The 26,604-nt window shown below is 50.9% G+C and overlaps 1 protein-coding gene across 1 annotated transcript in view; it reads left to right on the top strand.

Annotated features, from left to right (window-relative positions):
* Nucleotides 1–26,201, top strand: part of MOB3C (MOB kinase activator 3C) — a 49,683-nt gene extending 23,482 nt beyond the window's left edge. The window contains exons 3-4 of the mRNA XM_065408980.1: nt 13,840–14,042; nt 25,508–26,201. Of these exons, the coding sequence (XP_065265052.1) occupies nt 13,840–14,042; nt 25,508–25,537 (233 nt within the window). The 3' untranslated portion in view covers nt 25,538–26,201. The remainder of the gene's footprint in view (nt 1–13,839; nt 14,043–25,507) is intronic.
* Nucleotides 26,202–26,604: the final 403 nt, after the last annotated feature.

Below are 26,604 nucleotides of genomic sequence, written 5' to 3'. Positions count from 1 at the left end.
GCAAAACTCATCCCATGAATCGCTGGCTCCAGAGAATTAATCCCCGCTCCAGAAATTCCTCTTTGGACCCAGCCCCAGGGCAGCCGAACAGTGGAGTCCCATGAAGAGTTGACATATCGTATGATTCCCGTGGCAGTGTTATTGCCCTGGGGCCCCGTCCTTATGTATTCTACTCGCTCAGGCAACGCTCTGACCTGAGTCTGATACTGACTGGAGGAGGTGGGTGCTGGTGTCTCATTCTCTCTCATGTTGGTCCCGCATGCTTCCCCTCCTCGCGTGATATTGCCAGGACTGGTGCTACCATTAAGGCAAAGTAGGCGGTTGCCTAGGGCGCCAAGATTTGGGGGCGGCAAAAAGCGGTGCCCCCAATTTTTTTTATTACAGCGTTGCTGGGCTGGGCTGCCGGCGGCGCGCTGACACGTGCGGCTCAGACTCCCTCTCCCAGCGCAGCGGCCGCTCCACTTCTCCCGCCTCCCAGGCTTGCAGTGCCAATCAGCTGTTTGGTGCCGCAAGCCTGGGAGGGGAGGAGAATTAGAGTGGGGGTGGCATGCTCGGGGAGGAGGCGGAGCAGAGGTGAGCTGGGGTGGGGAGCTGCCGCACGGCTCCCTGGGCCGGGGGGGGTGGGGAGCTGCCATGGGGGTGGGGTGCCTCAGGGCAGGGGGGGAGCTGTCGGAGGGCTCCCCACCCCAGCTCACCTCTGCTACGCCCGCTCCCCGAGCACGCCGTCGCTGCTCCACTTCTCCCGCCTCCCAGGCTTGCGGCGCCAATCAGCTGTTTGGCGCCGCAAGCCTGGGAGGGGAGGAGAATTAGAGCGGGGGGCGGCGTGCTCGGGGAGGAGGCGGAGCAGAGATGAGCTGGGGTGGGGAGCTGCCGCACGACTCCCCGGGGCAGGAGGGGAGCTGCCGCGGGGGGGGGGGCCTCAGGGCAGAAGGGGGGGTGCTGCCGAGGGGGGGGCCCTCAGGGTGGGGGGGAGCTGCCGCAGGGCTGGGGGGGACACAAGGTGGAAGTTTCGCCTAGGGCGCGAAACTTCCTTGCACCAGCCCTAGATATTGCCATGTGCAATAGAACTCCCCAAGGGCAAGTAATCTCTTCTGCTCTCTGGCGAGGGCTGACTGACCGCTGACAAACCAGCCTTTTCTCAGAAACGTTGTTTGCGGTTCTCCTCGGCCGTCCGAGTCATCCAAAACTCTCCAACGCAGAGGCAGGGCACAGTTCAGCAGGGCTAGTCAGCCAGCTGTATTGACAGGCAAGGAAAGAGATTGGCTACTCCACAAAGCAACGCACTGTGTGCAGCTGGGGGTGGAAAGTTGTTCCTCCTGCCTCGGGGAAATCAGATGGAAATTAGCACGGAGGGTTGGCTCACGGTTTCATTGACTCCTTTGGTTTTTAGGGCCGGGTACTCAGCTGATGTACATCTGCAGAGCCGCTTTGGCTTGAGTGGAGCTGCGCGGATATCCACTAGCGCAGGATCTGGCTGGTCATGTTTGTTAGCGCTGTAGCAGATAGGACGGGTCGTTGGGGAGCTCACACTCTGAGTCTGTAGGGCAGCCCCATAGTTTCAGATTTTGATATCCTTAGGCCCTTGCTCTGTGAGCCGTCCCACTGGCTCCCATGGAGGAAAGGCTCTGTGCGGCGTCAGTGAGTGCAGCCGAATCTGGCCCTGGATTTGCGGGTGCAGTTACATTGGGTTAGACTGTCACAGCCGTGCCGTGGCCAGGCAGGGAACTAAGGTTCCCCTTCCCCGCCCCAGCTCGGCCCTGCTGAGAGGGAGACTCCAACCTGGAGAGGGGAGAGCAGGAGTTATGTATCTGATACAGCTCCCAGTGAGTGACTGCTGGGGGCACGGATTGTGACGGCCCGAGCTCCACCACTCATCCTTAGTCCCTGGCCAGTTTAACTGGTGGGGTGCGTGGCAGGGCGATGAGCTACTAAAGGGAGGAAGTAACTTACTCCCTCTCCAGAGCCAGGGCCGGCTCTAACTTTTTTGCCGCCCCAAGCAGCAAAAAAAAGCGCCGCCCCCGCCGTAACACCCCCCCCCCCAGCGCCGCCCCGCCGAAACACCACCCCCACCGAGTGCCGCGCCGCCGAAACCCCTCCCGCCGAGCGCCGCCGAACAGCCGCTGCCCCCGCCGCGCTGCCAAACACCCCCCGCCGAAACCCCCGCCGAACAGCCCCCGCCCCCCCGCCGCACTGCCGAACACCCCCCGCCCCCCGTGGAGCGCCGCGCCGCCGAAACCCCTGCCGAACACCGCGCTGCCGAACACCTCCGCCCCCCGCGGAGCGCCGCACTGCTGAAGACCCCCCCCGCGGAGCACCGCGCCGCCAAACACCCCCCGCGGAGCGCCGCGCTGCCGAAACACCCCCCGCGGAGCGCCGCGCCGCCGAAACCCCTCCCGCCGAGCGCCACCGAACAGCCGCTGCCCCCGCCGCACTGCCGAACACCCCCCGCCCCCCGTGGAGCGCCGCGCCGCCGAAACCCCTGCCGAACACCGCGCTGCCGAACACCTCCGCCCCCCGCGGAGCGCCGCACTGCTGAAGCCCCCCCCCGCGGAGCACCGCGCCGCCAAACACCCCCCACGGAGCGCCGCGCTGCCGAAACACCCCCCGCGGAGCGCCGCGCCGCCGAACACCCTCCGCTGAGCGCTGCGCCGCCGGAATCCCCCCCCCCCGCCGAGCCGCGCTGCCCCCCACCACCCCAAGATTGGCCGCCCCTTACCAGGAGCCGCCCCAAGCACGTGCTTGGTTGCCTGGTGCCTGGAGCCGGCCCTGTCCAGAGCAAGGGGGAGCAGGGGAGGAATTGTGACCTGGGCTCCCAACTCCTTCTCTGCTCTGCAGCGCCGGCCCGTGCTCGGGACGGGATAGTACCGTTACAGCCCAGCCCTCTGAGTGCCAAGGGGCAGCTCCCTTCGGGCCAAGCTTGACGAGGGGGATAAGGGGGCCTCTTGCCGTGGGTTGACCAGCAGCTGTGCCCTGGGCCAGCGCTTCCACCTAAAGAGAATACAGGATGGTTGGTGCCACCATGCTGGGGGAAGGGGGGGTGGCTCTGCAATGGGGGATGCAGGAACCACACTGATTGGAGTCCCTGCGGGGGGGGGAACACCGGGACAGCCCAGCCTCCAGGGGCTATAGTGATCGGGTGGGGCGAATGTGTAGAATGAATCAGGGAAATAGCCTCTCCCCCTTCCCCCCCACCAAGACAGGAGCAGCTCCACAGACGCTACCTCCACTGGCCACTTGGTGAGGGGCAGAGAGGAAAATCCACATAGCAGTGGGTCCCCTGGCTTTGCCCCCTGCTTGTTGGTGGGTGGGGAGCACCCGCCGGAGCTGAGATCCACTAGGGCAGGGGCCCCACACCCTTCCTGCTGCCGGGGTACCCTCAGGGGCTGCAGAAGCACAGGCAGGGTTTGCCCCTCAGCAGCAATGTCAAAGGAGCGAGGCTGCTGAGGGGTGGTGATCAGAGCATGTGACCCTTCTGTTATCTGCAGCGAGGAGGCCTTGCGCATCTGGTAGCCGGGAAGGACTTTACCGCCCCCTGCTCAGCTCTTATCTTATCCCAGCGGAGGAGCTTTTCTGTGGGCTTGAGGGGAATGCTGAGCAAGGCTGGGGCGTTGCTAGACTGAGGCCTGGCTGATCTGCTGTGTCCGCTCATGGGATGGCTTCCTTTCCCAGAGATGGCTGCTGTCACACAGTGCTATGAGACATGCACACACAGGAATTATTATAATCTGCATTGTGGCAGCACCTATGAGCACAGTTCATGGACCAGGATCCAGTTGTGCTAGGGCCTGTACAAACTGAACAAAAAGACAACCCCCCCACCCCCAAGAGTTTATAATCCAAGAGTAAGACAAGAGGCAACAGATGGATGCAGACAGACAGGAACAATGAGACAGTATGGGCTGGGGTATCCGCATGCCAACTGCTGCCTAACCCTTGTTGAGGTTTGTAGGCCTCACAGAATTACGTTATGTGGAAGCTTGGGTATAGGATTACTAAGGACAGTGGTGGTGTCAGTCAACAACGGAAGATCAGTTTAAAGGCTCAAGACTTGGCTACACACTCACCTTGTACTGATGTACTATGCCAATATTGTTAAAGCTGGACAACTACCCTAATGTGGAGGTGATTATACCAGTATAAAGATCCTCATGCTGGAATGACTTGTTCCTTTATGGGAAGAGGAATAAATTATACTGGTAGAAGGACCTTTACATTGGTCTAACTACGGCCAGACTACGGGTTGTACTGATACAACTATAGCCATAGAAAATCAGACCCTTAATCGACCTAGTGACGCCAGTACAAAACCTGCGTAGATCAAGCCTAAAGATTGTAAAAGAGCCCTGAGCACCCTTTTACATTCTGTCGGTGAAATTAACAAGCTTTGTTCATCGCTAAGCATCTATGTGAAGTGCTTTCTTTCTAAACACAATCTGGGCCTTCCATGCCCTTTCCCAAAGAACACAATTAACAAAACAAAACGATCGGATACTTTCCCAATAATAAAGGGGGAAAAAAACATTTGGACGCAGTGTGATGCGATTGTAAAACCAGCCAGCTGAGAAAACAAGGAGGTTGGTTTTTTTTTTGTCCCATCTCCTTCCAAAATTAACACCATGTATAGTTTGCAGCTGCTGTCCTGCCATTCATTTTAAGTGGTGTTTAAAAAAAAAAAAGACTTAAAGAGGAAGGGGCCGTTCTGTTAACAATACGCTGCCAAAACGGGATTTAATAATAATAATAATAATTAATTCATTGTATTAATACTGTTGACTTGAATTATTCCTTTCCACAATTTCATGGGACTGATTAATAATGAAAGAACGCAATTAGCTGGCACTAGTGGTACATAGGCAGAATCCTGGCAGGGAAGATGCGTAGAATTCTGTTTCCATAATTGTGTCTACTTTTGGATTTCTCTCATTTTAATGTCTTTCCCCACATTGTCCCACATGGTTTCCATGTTTTGAAGCAATCAGTGCAGTGTGTGGAAAACATATCTCCTTGAGCGTCTAAAGCACAACCCTAGGTAGGTTTCAAGTAAAACGTCCCAGTAAAGTTAAAATTAAGGTGCTAAACCCAGGGCCGGCTCCAGGTTTTCTGCCGCCCCAAGCCGCAAAAATTAAAAAGAAAAAAAAGCCGCGGCAGCACCATCGCGCCGCTCCACTCTTCGGTGGCAATTCGGCGGCAGGTCCTTCGCTCTGAGAGGGACTGAGGGACCCGCCGCTGAATTGCCGCCAAAGACCCGGACGTGCCACCCCAATAGCGTCCGGAGTGCCGCCCCTTGGTATTGGTCGCCCCAAGCACCTGCTTCTTTAGCTGGTGCCTGGAGCCGGCCCTGGCTAAACCATTGTACTGCTGCAAGTCACCCCTAACACCAGGGTCCTGGCCAAATATCAATTAAGGGAATTGAATTCTGAGTACTTGTATCCTTCCCAGGGTTTCAGATGGATACAGTTCTCTTCACTCCATGGCCTCACTTATTGTTGTAGTGTTCCTGAGTGCTGTTAAGCCGTTGCTGTGCTCCACCTCAGATATGGCTGCATTTCTGTAGAGGGGAACATGATTCTTCTAGGTGTAGGTTGTCCAGTCAGGTTATGAAGTTTGGAAAGTGTTTTGGAATCAAAGTCACTATATATGAGGGCTTGTCCTCCAAAGCGAACTAAACTCAACTGAATTAAGGCCACCTTAATTCTATATCAGTGTCCACCAGGGATTTATTGTGGTTTAACAAATCCCTTTTAAAAGTTAATTTGGATTCATTTTCTTGGGTAGACTAGCCCTGAGTCGCTCACTGTAGTCAAAACAAATCCTATAACGTAGGTTATGGCAGCACCATCGTGTATCATTTTAACTGTGATAGGGCAACCGTTCAGAAGGTTTTGTTCTGTATCAGGACTTTGGTTAACACAGTGATAAAAGCAGCAGGCCTGGATTTTAGAATTAGTCACCGTCTTTGTGGCTGGAATTATAATAATGGATTATTGTTATTTACATTGGCACCTAGAGGTCACAACCAAGATTGGGGCCTCACTGGGCTAGATAAGAGGGGGTCCATTACCGCTCTGCTCCATAATGTGATGCCTCTCCAATAAGCAACCCCGTTCCGCGTTGATAACCAACCTCATTCCCCCCCTCCAGTGTCCTCAGTCGTGATTTAAAGCTGAGTGTCTGGAAGTGAGGGTCGGTGCTGCTGGGAATCTTTGGAAGTCAGGTTAGCTCTTTTTCAGAAGGGTCTGATTGGGGCTGGGGAAGGAGTTTAATGTCTCAGCGCTGGCTAATGAGCCGTCAGTGAGGCAATTTTATCCGTGCAGCGAAGATCAGCTGAAGGGAAAGCCTGTTAAGCATCACGCCTGACACCAGATTCGTTATCGCTGAATGGCCCTGTGTGCCTCTGGCTTGAGAAATCTTCCCCTTGTCTTCTACCAGGAAAGCTCCTCTTTCTTCTAATGAGGATGGAGAAAGAGGGAAGCTCATTTAGCTCCAGATGTCCCTGCCCCCGTGGCGAACGACGCTCCATCATTCTAGGGAGCAGCTCGGTGAAGAACCGAGATGCGACGGCTTGAGGAGCAGACGGGCGAGTAATTTATGCAGCTCCATAAGGGTCAGAGGAGATGTGGCTCAGTGTGGAACATGCCTGGTGTTGGTGTTTTGGTCTCGCCGGGGTGCAGTGGCTGCCGGGGCAATGGCTCGGTACCCGAAAGAACATCCATCGAATTTAGATTCAGGGCAAGGGGAAGTTCAGTTTCCCCAGCTCCTTGCTGATGTGAGAAAAGAGGAGAGGCTGGCCCCCGTTGCTTTTGAACTTGCCCGCTTTCCGATGCTGAGCTGCGGGTAGGAGCAGCAGGATGGTAAGAAGCCTTCAGGGCTTTGAAAATTCACAGCAGCGCATAAAGAGAGGAGGGTGGACGCTTATCAGATTTCCCTCCCACTTCCTGCCCAGAGGAAGGCTTTTTAATCATCTTGCAGGCCACCATGCTGAGTGGATCCTGTGTATCACAGACAGTGTGCCTCTTTCTTTTTAAATACTTTGGCACGGTCTGTGTTAAGACTTGCTTCTGAGCGTGATGGGGATATACTTTCTCCTGTATCTGGTGCAATTGCCGGTAGAAGCTAAGATTCTAGAATGACATATCCATGCTTCAGGTCATTTCCTGGCCATCTTGGGGGTCAGGAAGGAATTACTACCTCCCAGTCACAGGTGTGTTGTGCTTATTTTCCCTTTCATCCAAAGCAGGGTGGCAGCAGGAATCTGGACTCGATGGGCTGGGATAGCAAATTTTGTATTATGATGATGAGCCCTCTCCCTAGGATGGGGTATTGTTCTTCAGATCTTATAAAGGCTGATGTGACAGCTTATGCAGCCATGTAGCAGTGGATGAGAAGGGACAACATACTGACATGTCAGAGGAGAGCATGACATGGAGCGTCACGGTCAGTTAGCTGAACGTCAAGCCCGTGCTCAGGGGTCTCTGGCAAATCCGGTTTGTCCGATCTGCCTGGGTGTCACCGTGTCTGATCACTTGGAAACCTTTCTGCCTTATTCACCCACTGCTGCCTGTCAACGTCCCCTGCACACTCCAGATCAAAGGCAATACCCACTCCAGTGCCACGTGGGCATGTGTGGGCTTGTGTGTGTGTGTTCATGGGGAATCATAACACGGTGACACCATGTGGCAGAAATGTGGAATAGCCTATTAGTCTTGGGCCGTGGTAACTGGAGCTGATGAATTCGGCGCATGGGAGTTCATGCAAACATTTCCCCATCCCCGTTTTTGGCTCGTTGCGAGTCCATCCCTCCAGAGGGCTGGGCATTGAGCTCCATGGAACTAGCACAGGCACTACAGAAGATCAGCGGAAGAACAGTCTTGCAGAAAGCGATGGCAGAGCAATATAAATTCTTGGCCATTTGATTGTTGATCTTTTAAAGAGAAGGTTGGGAGTGAGCACACAGGAGGTGACTCTGGCTGGGAAGACATCGGCTCTGCGTTCTCAGTAGTGGACTCCTCCCTCTCCTGGTCTGAACAGGGAACTTCCATTCCCTACCCATTGCTGGTTTGGTGTCACAAAGCACTTGAGAATTTGCCCTCTCTAAATTGCCCCTTGCCCAGAGAGAATTCTTCAGTGACGTAGCTCGGTGGCACCTCCCTTGCCCCGGTGCATTGGGTACTCTCATGAAGAAAGGGGTGCGGTCAGAGTGTCTTTACACCCCAGTGGTCCCCGGCCGCTGGAATGTCCCCTCAGAGCTGTTGGCAGCCAGATGTAAGTTAGAGCAGCCCTGAGGCTGCTCTAAAGCACTCATAAGTCTGGATTGGTTCCTGGCCAGCCCTGGAACCCAGAGTGGTGTAAAGCAACCTTTCCCACTCCCCTTGGTCCTGCCCCAAGTGTAAACTCAGCCAGAGCAAAGACTCTAGTCCTCTGACAATACTAGCTCTGGGAAACAGAGTTTATTTCCCACCCCAGCCCCCCGACCTGCTTTTACCGTGTGCTCCGATTTTATAAGCACTGCCCCACTGGTTGTTTGCAGCATAAACTAAAACTGGCCAGTTGGATCAAGTTTCTTCCTTGCTTCTTGTTTTGGTCGGAAAAGGGATCAGGGAAGCAGGATGCATAACCACCACGAGGTCACAAACACAGAGCTGCAGCATTCGCTGCTTCCTTCACAACCGCCCCTGGCTGAGTCCCTGGTGGTGTTATGAACACCTTGCGTCTCTGAAGCCCCCCCTGGGGAGCAGAGGGTATTTCCCAGTGGTAATGCTGAAAACACACACTCGTTAAAAATCACGGGCCGTGATGGATCCTCTTTATTAAGGGGAGTGATGCTGGCTGCTGCTTCGTTGTTTTCCAGCCTGATCTTAGTCTGCTGGGGCCATGATATTCTTCCTTCCCTCTGTACGCAGGAACAGCCGCTCTGCCTCCAGGGGAGCTGCTGATCTCCAATATTTAGGGCTTTTACTTGATCAAATCAAGGGCTTGATCCAAAGCCTGCTGACATCAGTGGAAGACTCCAACAACCTGCAGTGGGCTTTGGATCAGGCCCAAAGAGAGCCCCAGTTCACCTAGACCCTCCAGGCTGCGGGGAAACCGAACAAGCTGTTTGCTTGCTTTGCTATTAGAGAGGGCAAAACTGCTCACCTCATGGAATCCCCTCACGGCCTTGTCCCCCAGCAGACAGGCAGGGGGGCCCTGTCTTGATAGTTAAAGGTTCAGGACAAAGGGAACAGATTCCTAGCAACACATACAGATTGCTAGCCTGGGGCAGGCCCTGGCCCTAGCCACATCTTCTCTTTAAAGCACTAAAGATGGAAACTAATGCCTTTCAGCTCACTCTTTAACCACCAAATGCATAATGGGCCAGCTCCTGATACCTTGACTGAGTTTTTTTTCCTCTGACCAGATCCCGTTGTCCCCAATGCAAGGTTTGTATTACTGTGAAATAGACCTCGGGCTGTGGTTTGGTTTCCTTAGAGGCAGAATTTCATATATCTCAGCTACATTGTTAGCGCCCTCAGTCTCCAGGCAAAATCGGGGCTTCACTGTGCTAGGGGCTGTACAAACACATAGTGAGGGACAGTCCCTGCCCCAAGATCTTACACTCTTGGTAAGGCAGGATTCTTAGCCCTGTTTTACAGCTTTGGGGGGAGGGGGGGAGATGAAGGGACTTGCTGCTGGTTATACATAGTCTGTGACAGAGCCAGGAACAGAACCCAAAGCTCTGGAGTTCCCATCCATTACCTTAACCACAGGCCAGTCCTATAATCCTCTCCAGTCAATTTAATCCTTTACTGTCCACACGATAGTTTAGTTTTCTCAGTTCGATATTCACTGTTCACCCACCTTCCATGAAAGCAATAAAAGACCTGATGCAAAATCCCAACCGCGCCTTTTCTGATTGATAATCTGCCGTGGAAATCCTGTCTCATATTCTAGCAAAAGGGTAAAAAACAAACAACAAACCCGAGGGCTGAGTGTGTTTTAGTTAAAGAAAACAGAGCAGAATTTAGCCCGGTATCTGTGAAAATCAGGTGTAATTCCATTAAACCCAGCGGAGTCTCTCCTGATCTACACTAGCATAAGTGAGATCAGAATCTGGTCCGTTGGATCTATAAATGACGTGAATACTATGCAGCTTTTAAAATCAGTGTATGGGAAGGGGACCCCCTGTGGTGGTGTGCTTAGTCGTTATGTTTCCGATAGTTTGCAGAGCTTAGGGGTAACTATGCTTTTGGAAACAGACTGTAGTCTGTCTCTCTCCTCTGAAGTACATCTCGGATTTAGCCCAGCGGTGGCATTGGCTGCACTCTGAGTTTTGGCCTCTGAAGTGCTGACTTTTGTGAATGGAGGATTATGGAAAAATCTTTTATCTTTTTTTTAAATCTCTCTTGCTGAAGAACCCAGCAGTTTCCCAGGAGGAGAGCAAGCAGTCAGTGCTGCTTGAAAACAAAGCTTAAGAATTCCTTTCTGAAGAAGTTGCCTAATTCTCTGTCAAGTCTTAGCTAGGAAACTGCTTTAAAAGCAAAGAACAGTGATTTTAGTGTGGAAAGAGGTGGACAAGTATCTGTCACAGAACACAGCGCCGGTAGTAGCTACTGTCAAGCAGAGGTTATTGTGAATAGACCTGGTCAAAACTCAGGATTTCCATTTCATGGGACATTTTGCCATTTCAAAATTTGTTTTCATTCCAAACCAATATTTTCAAAACTTCCCAGCAAACAGAATTTTTGAAAAATTCAGTTGTGGGAAATTTTCGTCTATCTATGTCCTCCTCTTCCGAGACTTGCGATGGTATCTTTTTTGGGTACGTCTTCACTTACATCCGGGTCCGGATGTAAGCAATCGGTTTTCTGAGTTCGATTTATCGCGTCTGGTTAAGACGCGATAAATCGATCCCGGATCGATCCCGGAAGTGCCCCGGATCGATCCCGGAAGTGCTTGCCGTCGACGCTGGTACTCCAGCTCGGCGAGCGGAGTACGCAGCATCGACGGGGGAGCCTTCCTGCCGCGTCTGGACCGCGGTAACTTCGGACTAAGGTACTTCGAATTCAGCTACGTTATTAACGTAGCTGAATTTGCGTACCTTAGTCCGAAGTGGGGGGGTTAGTGTAGACCAGCCCTTTTGAGTGAGGCAGACGCTTTTCAGGTGGAAACAAGGCTGAGATCAGCCAACCTGTTTTACCACCGACTGGTAAACATTTAGTAACTACCAAGCTAGGCTGGATTTGACCCGGAATCCTGTAGGTGAAATTCACTAGATCCCCTGAGCCTCTGAGAGGAGGTTGAGTTGTGGGTCAGGGAGAAAGGGTAGATCTGGATTTTCAAAACATCTCCTCTAATCTTCAGATGGAGCCAAATTTTTCAGCTGGTCCCTATTTAACACCGCCTAGTCCCATTTCCTCTATCTAGCACGCTTTGGCTGTGAGAGCCGGTCAAAACGAACCCCAAACCGTACTCCCTTGAACTCTGCATCCAGGTCCAAACTTCATGGCTTGGGCCTGCCGTGGTCGGTGGACTCACCAAGATCCAACCAGGACACTTTTCCCACAGTTAAATAGTAGTGCTTGATGCACTAATACACAGAGCACTGCTGGACAGCGGTGAACGTGGCTGTAACTAACACGTGCTCGTTCATCTCCAGTGACTCACCGGGGGTTCATCGTAAAATCATCGGAAGAAGCTGCATTGTGCAGATGCAACTCTGCTGAGATGTCTTTAAACGCCAATCTGTGCTTCATTAGGCTGGGCGGCTTTATGGATTAAACAGCTCTTGCTACTTTTCCAGGCAGGCGTGACTTCAAAGGGGGGGACACCCAGCATAGCCCACTTGAAAGCATAGTGCAGAAAACCAATGCCTGGCTGCTGGCACTTCCTCAGCGAGTCGTTGAAAGTAGTGCCTAAGAGTGAGCGGAGGTGAAAGAGCACCGTTAATGGAGCTCTTATGTTTATATCTTATAAAGCCTGGTTATACAGATCAATCTTTGGCGTGGAGCTTGTTTTCAGACATGGTTAAATGTGTATAATAGGGCGGGGGGGCTGGGGCTGGAATTGGAATGGGTTTAGTTGCACCGCCCGTCGGCCAACCTGCCACGCCGAGATTTCCGTTCTGCGAAGCGGCTGCCGCTCCAGAGCCTCTTCTCCATATTCCCATGTAACTTCCATTGCAACGGCTGGGCAAAGGCCTGGCACAATCTGACGGATTAAATGTAGCACTAGAATCCAGGAACTTCTGTGGCATAAACCCATGACAGCCACTGACTTGCTGGGTCGCCTCGGACAAGTTTAGCTGAATCTTCTGAGTTTGAGTCTAGCTGTGTCTCTGCAGGCTTGTATGGTGGGGGGAGTGGGATCCTTTCTCCCAGCCCGCAGTGCATGGGCAGCCAGACTCCTGGAGTTAGCACCTCTTCCGGCCAAGGTGCATTTGAGCGGAATAGCTGGATAGGGCACCTGCTGGCATTAGGAGATGTTCTATCTCCATCAAGGAGACATAAGAACTGCGGCTGTGTGCCCCCTGGAGGCATTATTATTTGTATTCCCTTGGCACCTAGAAGCCCCAACTGAGATCAGGGCCCCATTGTGCTGCACATACTTCTACACTGCAACTGGGAGCGTGCTGCTCAGCGCAGGTAGACAGATATACGCTAAAAAGAGCCATGTAGCCACCTGGAACCTCTGTGTGCGTATTCCGGTGGCTAGCCTGAACCACTGCCTGTGCTACCCCGGACGACACTGCAATTTTATTGTGCTAGTTTGAGCAGCTGCAGCGGAGACGTACTCCGGCTGAGACACAGCCCCTGACCTAAAGAGCTAATAATGTAAATCGTCAAAAGACAGGCGTGTTTTCAATTTTGGATGAAAAGGTGGCGGCACAACAAAATATTGTCATTTTAAAGCCTGCAACCAGCTTTAATAATGCACGCCTGTCATAGGAATTTGGGAGGATTCATTAGCTAATGTCTATTAAGAGCTTTGATGGTTGTTATTGTTACTGATAATTATTTGTATTACAGTAGCACCTATGGGGTCCAATCAGGGCTCAAGGCTCCATTGTGCTAGGCATTATGCACACCTTCCGTGAAAAGACAGCCACTGGGCTAAAGAAATTACAGTCTAAGACCCCGAGCCGGCAAACACTTAAGCACGTGCTTAACTTTATGTAGGTGGAGCTGACGGAATTTTTTTTACTGAAAAATTTTCCCGTTGGAAAACGTGGCTTTGCCAAGATTGGAATTTTCTACCGGAAAAATGTTGATTGGATGAAATTTCCCAGTTGGGGGAATCAAAACAAAGACCTGCATTTTGAATGGCCACTTGAAAACGAAGCCAAAACATTTCATGTTGACATTTTGTAAATTTTTTGTTTGCGTCTAAAATGTGGTAATTTGCCATGTTGATCTTTCCAATTAAAAACCCTTTTTTGGGTCTTTTTTCACGTAGCAAAATGTTTGAATTCCGATTCAGAATGGAAAGTCATTTCAAAACTTCTCACAAAAGAAATATTCTGTTTCTTGAACAGCTCTTAACTGTGGTCCTGATCCAAAACCCACGGCGGCTCTTCCCAGGGACTTTAGTGGAGCTACTCACAGTGCATAAAATTAGACCCTGTTCTTGTAAAGACTCACAAACTTGCTTAAGGGTAGCATGAGAGACAACAGTTGGACACTACAAGCAGATGGGAGAAGTGCCAGGAAATGGTAAAATGACGATCGTCAGTGTAATAAATAGTGAGGTGGAATGCTCCCTATTGTTACTGTGATGATGATGTACCAAGCCTTTTCAATGTTACTTGTTTGGAAATTGTCAAATGCTTAAACGCTGAAAATGGCTTTTGCTTCTGCCTTGCAGGAGTCCCCTTCCCCAAGAACTTCCAACAGGTGTGTACCAAGATCCTCACCCGCCTCTTCCGAGTCTTCGTCCACGTCTACATCCATCACTTCGATAGTATCATCAGCATGGGCGCCGAGGCCCATGTCAACACCTGCTACAAGCACTTTTACTACTTCATCAAAGAGTTCAGCCTCATTGACCACCGGGAGCTGGAGCCTTTGGTAAGAAATTGCCTACTTCACGTGGGGGTGAAATTCACCTCTCTGCAGAGAGAGAGCACGAGGCCTATTCCCCCACTGAAGTCCTTGTCCTCACCTTAATGGCCCTTCGCCATTGAACCCTGCTCTTCGTTTCCATTGTATTATTTTCACACTGACGTACTGCCAGCCGTACCTGACTTGATCACCCTCTTCTCCACTTTTTCCCATGAGCACCTCCATGTTTTCTCTCTTATGCTTAGGAAGAACTCACCAAACCACCACCTGATCCTCTTTTTAAGTCATTCCTTAAACCCTGCCTCTGCCACATCACCCAAAAAATACCTCCTCGTATTGGTTGGGCTGGTGGCCACTGAGACCACCCTGGCTCCTAACCTGTGCAAACACACCTCTCTGTACCGTTGCCTTGCCCTCGCCCACGCTTGCATGTCTGTTTATTCACCTGCTGTCTATATCCAAGCTTGTGAGCCCTCCTGGGACAGGGTCTCTGATTGTACAACGCCTCGTTTAACAGGGCCCTGATCCCTGGCTGGGGGCCTTACGTGCTACCACAATCACAGCAATAACTTAGGTCAGCCCACCTGGTTGGACGCCAGCCATGGTGACGGGAAGATGAGTGCAAAGCACTTATGAAGGAAAAATCCAATGCGCAGCTACAAAACGGGGAATAATTGGTTAGGTAGTAGTACTGTCGAAAAGGATCTGGGGGTTACAGCGGATCACAAATTGAATATGAATCAACAGTGTGATGCAGTTGCAAAAAATGACTGATATGTATCATTCTGGGGTATATTAGCAGGCGTGTTGCATGTATGATGCTGGAGGTAATTGTCCTGCTCTACTCAGCACTAGTGGAATACTGTGTCCAATTCTGGGCGCCATACTCTAGGAAAGATGTGGACAAATTGGAGAGAGTCCACAGGAGAGCAACCAAAATGATCAAAGGGTTAGAAAACCTGAGCTCTATGAGGAAACATTAAAAAAATCTGGGCATGTTGCTTCTTGTGGAAAGAAGACTGATGGGGGACCTGATGAAAGTCTTCAAATATGTTAAGGGCCGATATAAGGAGGTCAATTGTTTTCTATGTCCACTAAAGGTAGGACAAGAAGTAATGGGCTTAATCTGCAGCAAGAGAGATTTAGATTAGATATTAGGAAAAAATTGCTAACTCTAAGGGGAGTTAAGCTGTGGAACAGGCTTCCAAGGGAGGTGGTGGAATCCCCATCACTGGAGATTTTTAAGTACAGGTTGGACAAACATCTGTCAGGAATGGTCTAGTTTTATTTGGTCCTGCCGCAGTGCAGGGCGCTAGACTTGATGACCTCTCGAAGTCCCTTCCAGCCCGACGTGTCTATGATTTTGTGGATGCAGAGAATTGTGATGACGTGAAGGGTCATTTGAATGGAGAGGGCTCCACATGAGCACAGAGTTCCTCCTTCGCAGATCTGATTGCAGGCTCAGGGCCTATATCCATGCCTTTAACTCCACTGTCCTCCCCCACTGCCCAGCTGTGAAAGACATTATCTCCTGACCCGATTGGGTTCCTCCTGCCTTTGAGCACTGCACACTGTCTGTGTAGTGCCACATGGCTGATGCAGAGGAGTTACGGAAAATCTAGGTCTGCTGGAAGTTTGGGGAGAGGTGGGGAAGAAACCTATCCAGGTCCCTAATTAATTATCCTGCCTCATCGCTTTGATTCTGACTCAGGTAGCTCAGCTGGCCAAAGAGCACTCCGGTTCATATGACGTCCCTAGCAATAGTTTAAGATGAACTAATTCTGATCTAATGGCCTGAAGCCCTGGCAAGTAGCACCTCAGCCTCATTAGCTCCTCTTCCTAATGACACTAATCATGACGAGCTTGTTCGGTATTGATGAGCTGCATCTCAATAACTATTCCGTCCCATTGTGGTTCATGCTGGATTGATTCCCGGCTACTCGAACATGTGACTGTCACGTGGCTGGAATCGGGGCCTGAAAATGCTAAAAGGTTTTCAAAGCTTATTTGCCAGAAGGGGTGACTGAGGGGTCCACTGAGGCCATGAGGAGCTGAGCTGCTTGGTACGATGATGCCGGTGTTCATCTGAAGGGGAACAGGCTGGATTCATCCTTGGTGTAACTTCATCTTCCTTGGCTCTTGGTGCATCTCTTAATTGGCGTCCAACAGACCCAACCATCCATGATAGCTCGCGTGCTCAGCAGATGGGCTTGCTCGGTGGGTGACCACCTGGGGGCCAAGGCAATGGCTCAGTCTTAGATCAAATACTCTGACTCAGTGAGTCAAACCCCAGCAAGGTAAGTTCTTCTTCTGAGTCAGAGAAAGTGAGTCCTGGGGTCGTGGGGTGCATAGACGCCAGGCTGCCATGACCACGCAGAGGTTAACGGGTAGGCCAGCTCTCTCGGCTAAGGAGAGACTCCTTCAGCGGAAGAGCGGCCGCAAGTCGGACTTTCAGAGAAAGAGAATCAGAAACTGAGAGTCTGGAAGAGGGTTACAAGAGCGGTGGACTGGGAAGCAGCAAAGGATTGCGAGGAGCCAGTCCCTGCTGCTTAATGCAGGGTCCCTGGGAACCCAGAGGAGTGAGCAGGCCTGGCTGGGGTCTCCTACCATCCGCCAGACAAGGGGTCTGGAGTCTATGGGGGCTGGGATTATTGCCTCTTTGCTCGGGTGACTGGGCTCCTGGTCCATCAGACTTTTTACTGCCCCTCAAGGGGAAAGGCTATAGACAACTCCGCTGGAGTCCTAAGAGGAAGCCACCCTGCCCAGGGCCAGATGACTGACGGTGGGGGGAGAGAAACTGAGGCAGTTGCCGTGGCATCACGCACAGCTGTGAGAGGGCACTGACTGCCAAAGGCACCCCGGACCCCTGTGCAATTTGCTCACTTTCAGAAGTGACGGAAAATCAAGGTCCCATCTGCTTTGTGCAGTCCATAAATAGCTCAGGGCACTTCTCCTATGAGCAGGGGGATCTACCCTGAGTTCCTTCTCCAAAACTGCCCTCCCCTGGACCATGTGCTGGCTGGCCACTACTCTAGTCTGCCCCAGAGATGGCTGCATTTTGCCAGAGTGGTGTGTAGAAGGCCAAATCACTCAGTGAGATCTAGCTAGTCATTTTTGTAAAGTGCTTTTCTCTGCTATACAGGTGAAAAATATGGCTTGTTAGTGCAGCCAAGACTCCAACCGGAATCCCATGGGCTGGAGGCAGCAGCTGAGCCCCCCTGCTCCCCCAAACAGCCCCCCTCTGGCTGAGACAGCGGGAGCCGTGCTAAGCTTGTCTCATCTGGGAGCTGCTCTTTTCCGCCTCTGGCCCCAAACACTATTAAAGACCAGGAAGCTGAAGAGGATGAGAGGGAAAAAAATGTTGCCATAATAAACCATTTCCCCCTCCCTAATGCTCTTTCCTTTAAGACACAATAAGTGGAAGTTTCAGTGCTAACATCCTTGCACCGTTTCAATAAGTCACGGGTCTTTGTTTATTTGATTGGGGGGGGGGGGTGTTTGCTGGCCGTGTCCTGGTGTGAATTGTAAGAATGAGAAAATAATATCTTGCACCTAAATCGCCCCTTTCAGCAAAGGACCTCAATGCACTTTAGCAAGATGAATGAAGTTATCTTGCTTTTCGGAAGGGGGAAACTGAGGCAGGGGTAGACTTGCTTGAGGTCAAACTGCAAGTCAGTAGCAGGGCCTGGAACAGAACGTTCAGGGTCCCGCTCTAACCACTAGTCTACAATGCCCCTGCTCCACACAGGAGACCGTTAGTCGTCTGGTCTGACCCGTATAACACAGGGCAGATTCTTACCCCTAGCCATGGTGGTATGGATTTCTTTCGTGCACCCTTTCATGAAGCTCCTATCTAGATATTTCTTGTTGTTGCTCATTTGGAATACACACCTATAACACCTTCCTCCAATCCAGGCTGGCTGCTGCTTCCCAAATCCAGCTTCCATGTTTGTGCGAGGCCAGTGTGAGCCCATTGGCAGTTAGACTAATGCCCGTTTTCTCACCCGCCACCGAATTTAGCCTGGAGAATATCACCCTGAAAATCAATGTAGAAGCAGCTGGAATGGCTCTAAGGCAACGGGGCCAATTTGTGTGCAGCCTTGACAGCTGCTGACTGTGTTTTGGGTCATAGACTCAGTCCTTTTAAGTGGCAAATTGGGGAATGTAAGATCTGCAGAGAGCGGCTGCATCAGAGACTTTCTAGCTCTGCTTCTGCTCCCTCAGCCAAACTCCCTTTTTGCTCCCCTCACCGGTGGTGAAGTGGCTATAACAGAGCCTGAGAATCAGGAGATGTGGCTCTTTATTCTGGGCTCTGCCGCTCACTCGCTTGTGTGACTCACACGACCGCCCCAGAGTTCACTTTCTGTAGCTATGAAGCGGGAAGGGTCTATCTAGTTCTCGTTGCTTATCTCATCCCCTCCCCCCCACACACATTTGTTATAATATCTGAGTGCCTGGCACTCCTTAAGGTGTTTGTCCTCACCGCATGCCTGTGAGTCAGGGCAGTGTTATCCCCATTGCACAGAAGGGGAATTGAGGCCCAGAGTTGCCCAAGGTCACCCAGGCACTCTGGAGGAGCAAGGAATTGAACCTGGGGCTCTGAAATTGCAGGCGAGCACCCTCACCACTGGAGCATCCTTCTCTGCAATAGTGTAGTGAATTGGCATCAATACTCTCCAGTGGATGAAATCGGAATGACTCAGCTATGTGTCATTGGCCCTATATGGCGAACCGCTCCTGTACTTTGGCGGAGTAGGAGGGTGCGAGTTCTGTTCCTGCTGTTGAAGTTTTGAATGGCCCCAGCGTGCCACATAATGACAAACCGTGGCATTCACAGATGACCAGGGATTGGTTTCAACACTTCCCTACCTCCATAGAGTGCACTGAAAGCCTCAAATACCCTCCTACTAGAGAAGGGTCGAGTATGATCTTATTACTGGCCAGCAGGTCCCTTGGCTAAGCATTGCTGCAGTGATCTGTAGAACACACTAACTAAGCCCAGCCACCAGAAAGAGGACTTGGCTAATTCTGAGTGGCGGGGGGCCTAGCACAGGGCTTCTCCAACTTTTCCCTAGTGTGAACCAACTCGTCATAGAGTCTGTCTCCTGGGTACCTCCTTCCCCACTCTGGGCTCTGCCTCCCCTCCTGCTCACAATCCTATAACGTCCCTGGGCAAGGGCCTGTCTTTGTTATAGTCATAGATCCCAAGGCCAGAAGGGACATTTAGCTGCTCTGTGTTAGTTTATACAGTGCCTAGCACAACAGGAGAGAAAGGATCGTCCAGTGATTAGGGGACGAGCTTAGGTTTGGGGAAATCTGGGGTTTCACCACCCAATGTGGCCTTTGGCAAGTCACCTAGCCTTTCTGTGCCTCTCTACAGGGGGGATAACAGCACTGCCCTGCCTCCCAGGGGGGTCGTGAGGATAAATGGGGTACAGACTGCGACGTGCTTTGAGATCCACTGATGAAAAGCACTATATAAGATCTAGACATTAGTATTATACAGGTGCCTGGACCTCTAGATGCTATTGTAAGGCAAATAAACCTGTCAGTCTAAGGTACTTATCTGCTCCCCATCACTGCAGCATCTGAGTGCTTCATAACCTTGAACGTACCTGTTGGCACCACACTACTGTGCGGGAGGAAGTGCTGTTATCTCATCATACAGAGGAGAGGGGGAGGGAGGGCAGGGCCTCGGGGCGGAGTGTGGGCAGGGCCACGCCCTGGGATAGGGGAGACTTAGCCTCCCCCAGCCTTCAATACCCACTGCCCAGGGCCGAGTGATATTTGGAAAGTGCCGAGTGCCATTTAGCTGCCTTCTTATGGGGGGTAGCAGCTGGAAATGAGAGGGAGGAGCCCGCATCATGGGACGAGCCACCAGCAAATGTCCTGCAGGCAACCGGTCGGGAACCTCTGCTTTAGAAAAATGATCCCCGGCTGTAGCGGGGTGAACACCCGCTCCAGCCCTGAAGGGGTTGGAAAAGCCCTGCAGAGGGCGGGGGCGGTGGAAGGGAGCAAAACCCCGGCTGATTGGCGGAAGTGGCTGCAGCTGGGGCCAGGCCCCAAACTGAGCCACTCAGCCTTATAAGAAGGCCAGGGCAGCCAGAAGCTGAGGAGTCTCCCTCTGACTGGAGAGGGAGACAGGCCTGGCTGCAGGGAACTCACCCGGGGACCTACAGTGAGGCAGGGCTGGGGAAAGGCCTTGGGGGCTGGGAAGCCCTAGGCCAGCAACGCCCCAGGCTGCAGGGCCTGGTCCTAGGCCCACATAGGTATTGGGGTTGCAGAGGGGCAGCCTGAGGGTGGGTAAAGGCAGCCAGTCCAAACCCCTTGTTGCCGGTGATGATTGGCTGATAGACTGCAGTCTGCCCCAGGGCGCGGGGGCTAGATGGTGACTGGCAGTAGCCACGACTGAGGCGATGTGGGGATAGCGGGTGGGGGTTCCCCTAGGTGGGGAGACCCAGAGAGAGTGGGATACTGCCAGGGCAGCACCCAAGACAAGGGCACCGGGGCCCGGGGGGCCAACGACAGGTGGGACACCTGGCCTGCAGAGGGCGCTCTGACAACTGGTGAGCTAATTCCCGAGACGACCAGCAGGAGGCGCCGCCGGGTGAGCCTGCGCGCTGATTACACTGGCATTCGGGAATAAGGAGCCTGTGATTTCTAATCCTGACTCACTGAGTGGCCTTGGGGAAAATGAGTTGGGGGGAGGGCCCTAATAGAAAGGGGGTCGGGTATCTAGATACTTTCTTCCTGAAGCTAAGTGAAAAGACACATTCACTGTATCCATCCCTTCTGTAAGCGAGACTTCTGACTTCACTGGGGTTGCACCGGCATGCACGAGGCCTTAACTTTGCCCCATGCAGCCCCCCGCAGCTGTAACTTGCATCTGGCCTACCAGTCTTGGGAGGGAGCCCTCATCCTTGAAGGGCTACATGGGCCTTCTGGACACTCTGCACGGCCCATACAAGAGGGCGAGTGGCTTAATGACCACAACTTTTGCCACGTAGCATCGTAGTCGCTCTGTACCAGCTACTTCTGTAGTGTCACCTTCCTGCCATCCATACCCATCCAACTCGCTGCAGACAACCGTAGAGTACTCCTTAGATCTCTAGTAGTCCATGGAGCATAGTCAGAGAGCCACTGACCTCAACTCCAAAAATCCAGGGTGGGCAATTCCCCTGTTGCCCTTTCTCCCTTCAGAGCCCCAGAGTTCTTCAGTTGACAAACTTTCCCAGAGCGTGCAGGGTCTCCAGTCTCCCAAGGGAGATCTTTGGGGCTGTATCTCTTGGGGACAAGCATGAGCAGAATGCATTATGATTCTGTACCGATAACGAGACATCAAACCCAAGGCTGTATTTATGGGCGGACTGAGTTTTGTTGAAATGGGAAGTTGGGATTTTTGCCCCCCCCCCCCCCCCCCCGCTACACCGTTTGTGTGGAAAACTATTTAGTAGCAGCAGCTGCATTTAACTTTCATTCGACAACGTTAATCACCTAGCTGATTTCTGATGTGTTTTTACATATCAACTCCGTCTTCTCCGCTGATACTTTTTCTGCTACATTTTTTTTTTTAAAGCACTTTGGGGCTGAAATTAGATTTTTCAGCACAAGCCTTTATGGATTCTAGCGTCTTGTGACCTCCTTGGCAATATCACCAAGGCAACTCTTAAAGGGGCACTAAGAAGCTGTCCTGTTTTGCTGCCCGTGTCTTGCTTCAGCGCTATCCTCCTTTCATTTCTGAAAATTTCAGGGTGTCTTAAATTAGATCCAGTTTAGAAATGAAATAAAACACTCCTACTAACCTTTCTCTGGAAGTTTTACAAATTCCTCTCAAATACACGCCCAGCTGATTGTGAACCAGGGAAAAACCAGAAACTCGCTTTCCTGCAGCAAAATGATTGAGCCGAACTATTGGGCCAGATCCTCAGCTGGTATAAACCTGCGATCGGCTTTGCTCCTGTGAAGTCAACAGGTGATGCTGATTTCCACCAGCCAAGAATCTCGCCCAGCTAATGTCGCTGACGTTGAAAGACAGATGCATTGCAAGGAAAACATTGCATTGGCCTAAACAGAGCTTGCTTTCTATAGGGGCCTCTGTCTTGTCTTTTCCTGTGTACAACTGCTGTGGCTAAGGGCCAGTATATATATATATATAATATATGAAGGCTATGAAAAAAGCATACACTGCTCGCTGTGTGAGAGGAGCTGGCATAGAGGGCAGTCAGGCTACTGGTTTGGGGGACTCAGCTGGTGCTAGGAGTGTGGATGTGTGGCTCTCTTCTCCCTGCCTAGTGGTTAGACCACGTAAAGAGGTTGAGTTTGCAACGGGCTCTGAGCTATTTGCCTTGGCTGTTTAGCTTAAGCTGTAAAGGCTCTTATGTTTAGCCCCAGAGGTTCTGTGTCGGCCCCGCAAAGCATCCTTAATTTCTGTGGTGTGCATTTAGAGATGTGATATAAGGGGGCATTCACAACACAGAGGCAGCGTCTTCCTGTTCCCCACAAACACTGCCGCGTTTACCCTTTTAGGGAAAAGTTCCCACTCCTTGTGCTTTTCTGAAGCTGGCCCTTTAAATTTGGCACCAACCCTAACCTAACCCTTGTGCAACTGGCTGCCTCTTTGCCTTGCGGCTGGTAAGCATCCGGTGTGTCTTCCCTTTCTGCGAGGAGATGGCATCTTCTCCCACAGGTGTTATTTTTCAAACATTTTTTATTTCTTTAAACAACTCCCGGGGCGGGGGGGTTGTTTCCAAGTTCTCCACAGGATGCCTATTCAGCCTACCATGGAAATAGCCATTTAATTATAAATATCTAGATTAGCCCGCTGCCTCCCCCCTCCACCATGCATTAGCTAGTCATGGTACTTTTTATTTTTTCTTAAAGCCCCAGCTCCTGGAATCATGTGATTATGTGAGAATCTCTCCTCTTTTTTTTAAAGTAGGTTTCTAGCCCTCACAGTTGTGAAGAAAAACTTGAAAACATGACTCCTAAAGGCTCAAAAGGCAAATAAAAAAATCCAGAAATACTTTTTAAAAATCTCATGACTTGTAAGACAATCTCATCATTTGGGGGTGGAGGAGGCTGGCTCATGACTTTTGAACCATGGGGGTTGGCCGCCCTGAGGCACTGCAGCACAGATGGTATGTAAATCATGCACTGATCTTCCTGCTGTAATATTTAGCAGCAGCAGGGAGTGACACTGTTCCTGTGGAATTGAGTCAGTTTCAAAAAGTAGTTTCAGGTTCCACACCTGCCCCTCAGTCCCGCTCTCAGTCCTTGTGATTTTTACAATCACGCTTTCTTTTCTTTTTCCTTTTAAACGTATTTCCCCTCCCCTCTTGTTGTACGATAGCCAGTTTCTTTTGTTGGAGGCCTATCTGACTGTACAGCGGAAACTGAAACTGATTTATTGGGAAAATGGACGAAATAAAGTATCTTTTTCTCTAATCTTTCAGTTATGCTCATTTTAGGCTTTCTCTATAATTTAGCGGATTTTTTTTTACGTTGACACGGCCCCTTTAAGGATGAATTGAGAGCCTTAACTCTGAGAAGGTGTTCACTTCTGTGATTATTAAATAACATCCTTAAATGATAATGTAATGTCTTTGTGTGTGCCCACCATATAAATAACATTTCTTCTTCTAGCTTAGTAATGACCCTATTTTAATGACAATAGACCTCTAGCAAGTAATTAGCTCTCCATTCTCAGCATTTATTTCCTAAAAGAGGCACCTCTGCATACTGATTTTTCTTTTCCCCCCAGGTGATTTATTTTGCAGAGATAATTAGCAGCCCAGCTAGGAGTTCTGTTTTAGCAGTCCTACGCTCTTGGGCTTCTTCTTAAAGAAGGCAAATCATTAGCTTGATAAATATGTGTTTTATGATCATTTTTAATGACTTGATTTGGTCATGAAATGAAGCTGCTCATTCCCTCCTTAGGTATCTAGTTGTGTCCAGTCCTGTGCCCAGCTGTCAAACCCTTTTCCTCCCCCCAGGGAGTTGGGACCAGAACTACCCCCCAGCTACAGGAAATTCTCCCACCAAATCCGAACGAGCAGCCCTGTGCTATCTGCTCCTCAATCCTCCATTCACAGGTGTCATCCTGGTGGAAACTACGGAGCACTCCAAGGGTTAGAAGATCAATGCCCAGTTGATTATAAAAGTTCACCAATCCATCACTGAGATTAAATGAAAGTGCATGTAGGACCTAGACAAAAACAATGCATCACAGTGCAACAATGCTTTGGAAGCAGCAGCCCAGGTTAACAGTAATGCACATTTATAACCGTGCCTTCCATCCCAAAGGTACCTCCACACCACTGCAGTCCAGGTGCTTCTGAGGTGGAGTACAGTAGCCAATCAGTGCACAGGGCCCATCCAGTTCTGATGGAAACACTCTTGTTGACTTCAGCTGGAGTTGGATCACGCCCTTCATGAGCTACTCCGAAGTGGAGGGAAAGGAAAGTTTTGGATATGGACAGCAGGGCAAACTCCTTCTCTTATAGAAAAGTGTTATGGGATCTTCAGTGCCCGCTGATCCAGACAGTGTTTGAGGTATCATCCAAGAGACTCTCCGTGTGAACTGCATGTTCCTGTCTAAACATTTCCACTCCAGCTGGTCTGGAAGGCGTCCGCCCTCTTGCAATAGGGACTCAACACTGGGTACAACTGGGCTAGAAGGGCCTGATCCAAAGCCCATTGATGTCCATGAAAAGACGCTCATTGGATCAGGGATTACGCTATTTGGAGCAGGGGCTTGGTTATTGGTTCAGCATATTCTGCGCATCATGAACAACTGCAAGGCTAGAAAGATCCTAAACGTGAAAGCCAGGATTCAGTGACGCAATTAAGCGTCCCCTAGCTAAGCCCATACTTAGTTAGAGGACTTAAGCGCTTTGCTAACTATGTTAAGGTGGTAATGAGAAATTCTTCGTACACTGCCGGGGGTGCAAGTCTCAGGGAGTACAAGAAATTAGGGGTCACTGTTCTCTTTTTAGGGCCAGATTCTGACAGCCTTTCTCATGCCGAGAAGCACTGTACTGCACAGGTAATAAAGGTGAGGCATAAGGCGTTATTTAAAGGGAGGAAGGGTAGGAGAATATAGAAAAAACAACCAGAACTGGGCAGACTGAGATTTTTTTCCTCCTCAGAACTCTCTTATTTCAAAACCAAGTAAGGTGATTTGGTGAATAAATAAATCAGAAATAGGAGCAGGAGAGGCCCGAATGAACTCATCTGAATGGGGTTTGTTTTGCAAGCTGTGTTATAGTTGTTGTCTCCTTCAAACATAGTCCCCCTGGCTAGCCAGAGGGACCCGGTTCAGTATGAGCCTCTGGTGAAAAATACCCGTGAGACAGCCTGGGAGAGTGATGTCGGTTTCCCCATGGCGCTTTCTCATTGCCGAATTGCCAAGCTGCCTGGAATTCCACCTTGATAAGACACATTGTTTTGTCTGTTCTTTTTTTTCCACGCAGAAAGAAATGACAGAGAGAATTTGCCACTGAGACGATTTCTGCCGAGAAGTCCGTCTGTCTCCCCCGGAGCCCACTGGCAACGCGGAATGCTGGACAATCTGACTCCGAGGTCTTGCTGTGGAGATTTGAAATGCACGGAAATAGGAGTACTGCTTAAGAGCCTTATTGTGCCAGGGAACAGTGTTTATATTATCCCAGTCTCCGTTACGTGGATACTTTATTTTTAGAAACCATTGGCCAGAACGGGGATAGGACAAGTGTGTGTGTGTGTGCATGTGTGGGGTTAAATACATACCCACAGATTTCATTCTCATCCCCGCGAGCCCTGATCACCTGCTTCCTTATTCCCCCTCAAGCCCATCCCCTACACACCTGGTGTGTCCTAAATTATGTGGCTCTCCTTTAATTATGGCACTGATGGCTGGAGGGTGAAATCCCTAGCTAAATGCTCCAGTGATTACATCTGCTCACTGGATTGTGACCCTATTTTACTGACAATAGACCTCTAGCAAGTAGTTGTTTTGGGGGCGGGGGCAAGGAAGGGGTTTGGATAAGGGTTCAGCTAAGATAGGGTTTTGGATAACCAGGAGTTCACTATACCAGGATTCTGGCTGCCCTGTGTGCAGGTATGTGAAGAAAGCTCCTCTTTCACCATTGCACGCCTGTGCACTAGCAGCCAGGACCCGGACACTGGGAAGGAGTCGACTGGCTCACTTTAGAAATGTTCCTAAAGGGGTAGAGAAGCACATGGAAAAAAGCACCAAGAATCACATTCGCCCTGCACCGCCGCCCCCCTTCCCCCCCCCCCCCCCACGCGTCAGCCAGGCGAAGGGGAGTGGGGGCGCGCATAACAACTAGCACCAAGAGAACTGATTTCCTCTCTGATCTCCAAAGGTCAAATGGAGGTGCTCATTATCCGAATACAGAGCTGGGGGTCTAATCCCAGTTCTTGTGGATTCCTTTAGTAGGCTGTGGAGCTTGGGCTTAATTAAAACTCCTGGGACCCTGTTTGACGTTCCAGTGAAGTCAGTAGTGTTACACCAGGGATGAATTTCACCCACGCACATCCTGGTACATCCAGTGATGGGTCATTGAGA

This window comes from Emys orbicularis, chromosome 8, assembly GCF_028017835.1.
Source record: "Emys orbicularis isolate rEmyOrb1 chromosome 8, rEmyOrb1.hap1, whole genome shotgun sequence".
In the NCBI taxonomy this organism is placed as follows: domain Eukaryota; kingdom Metazoa; phylum Chordata; order Testudines; family Emydidae; genus Emys; species Emys orbicularis.
The sequence above is the reverse complement of the archived record's forward strand: the minus strand, read 5'-3'. Positions and strand labels throughout refer to the sequence as shown.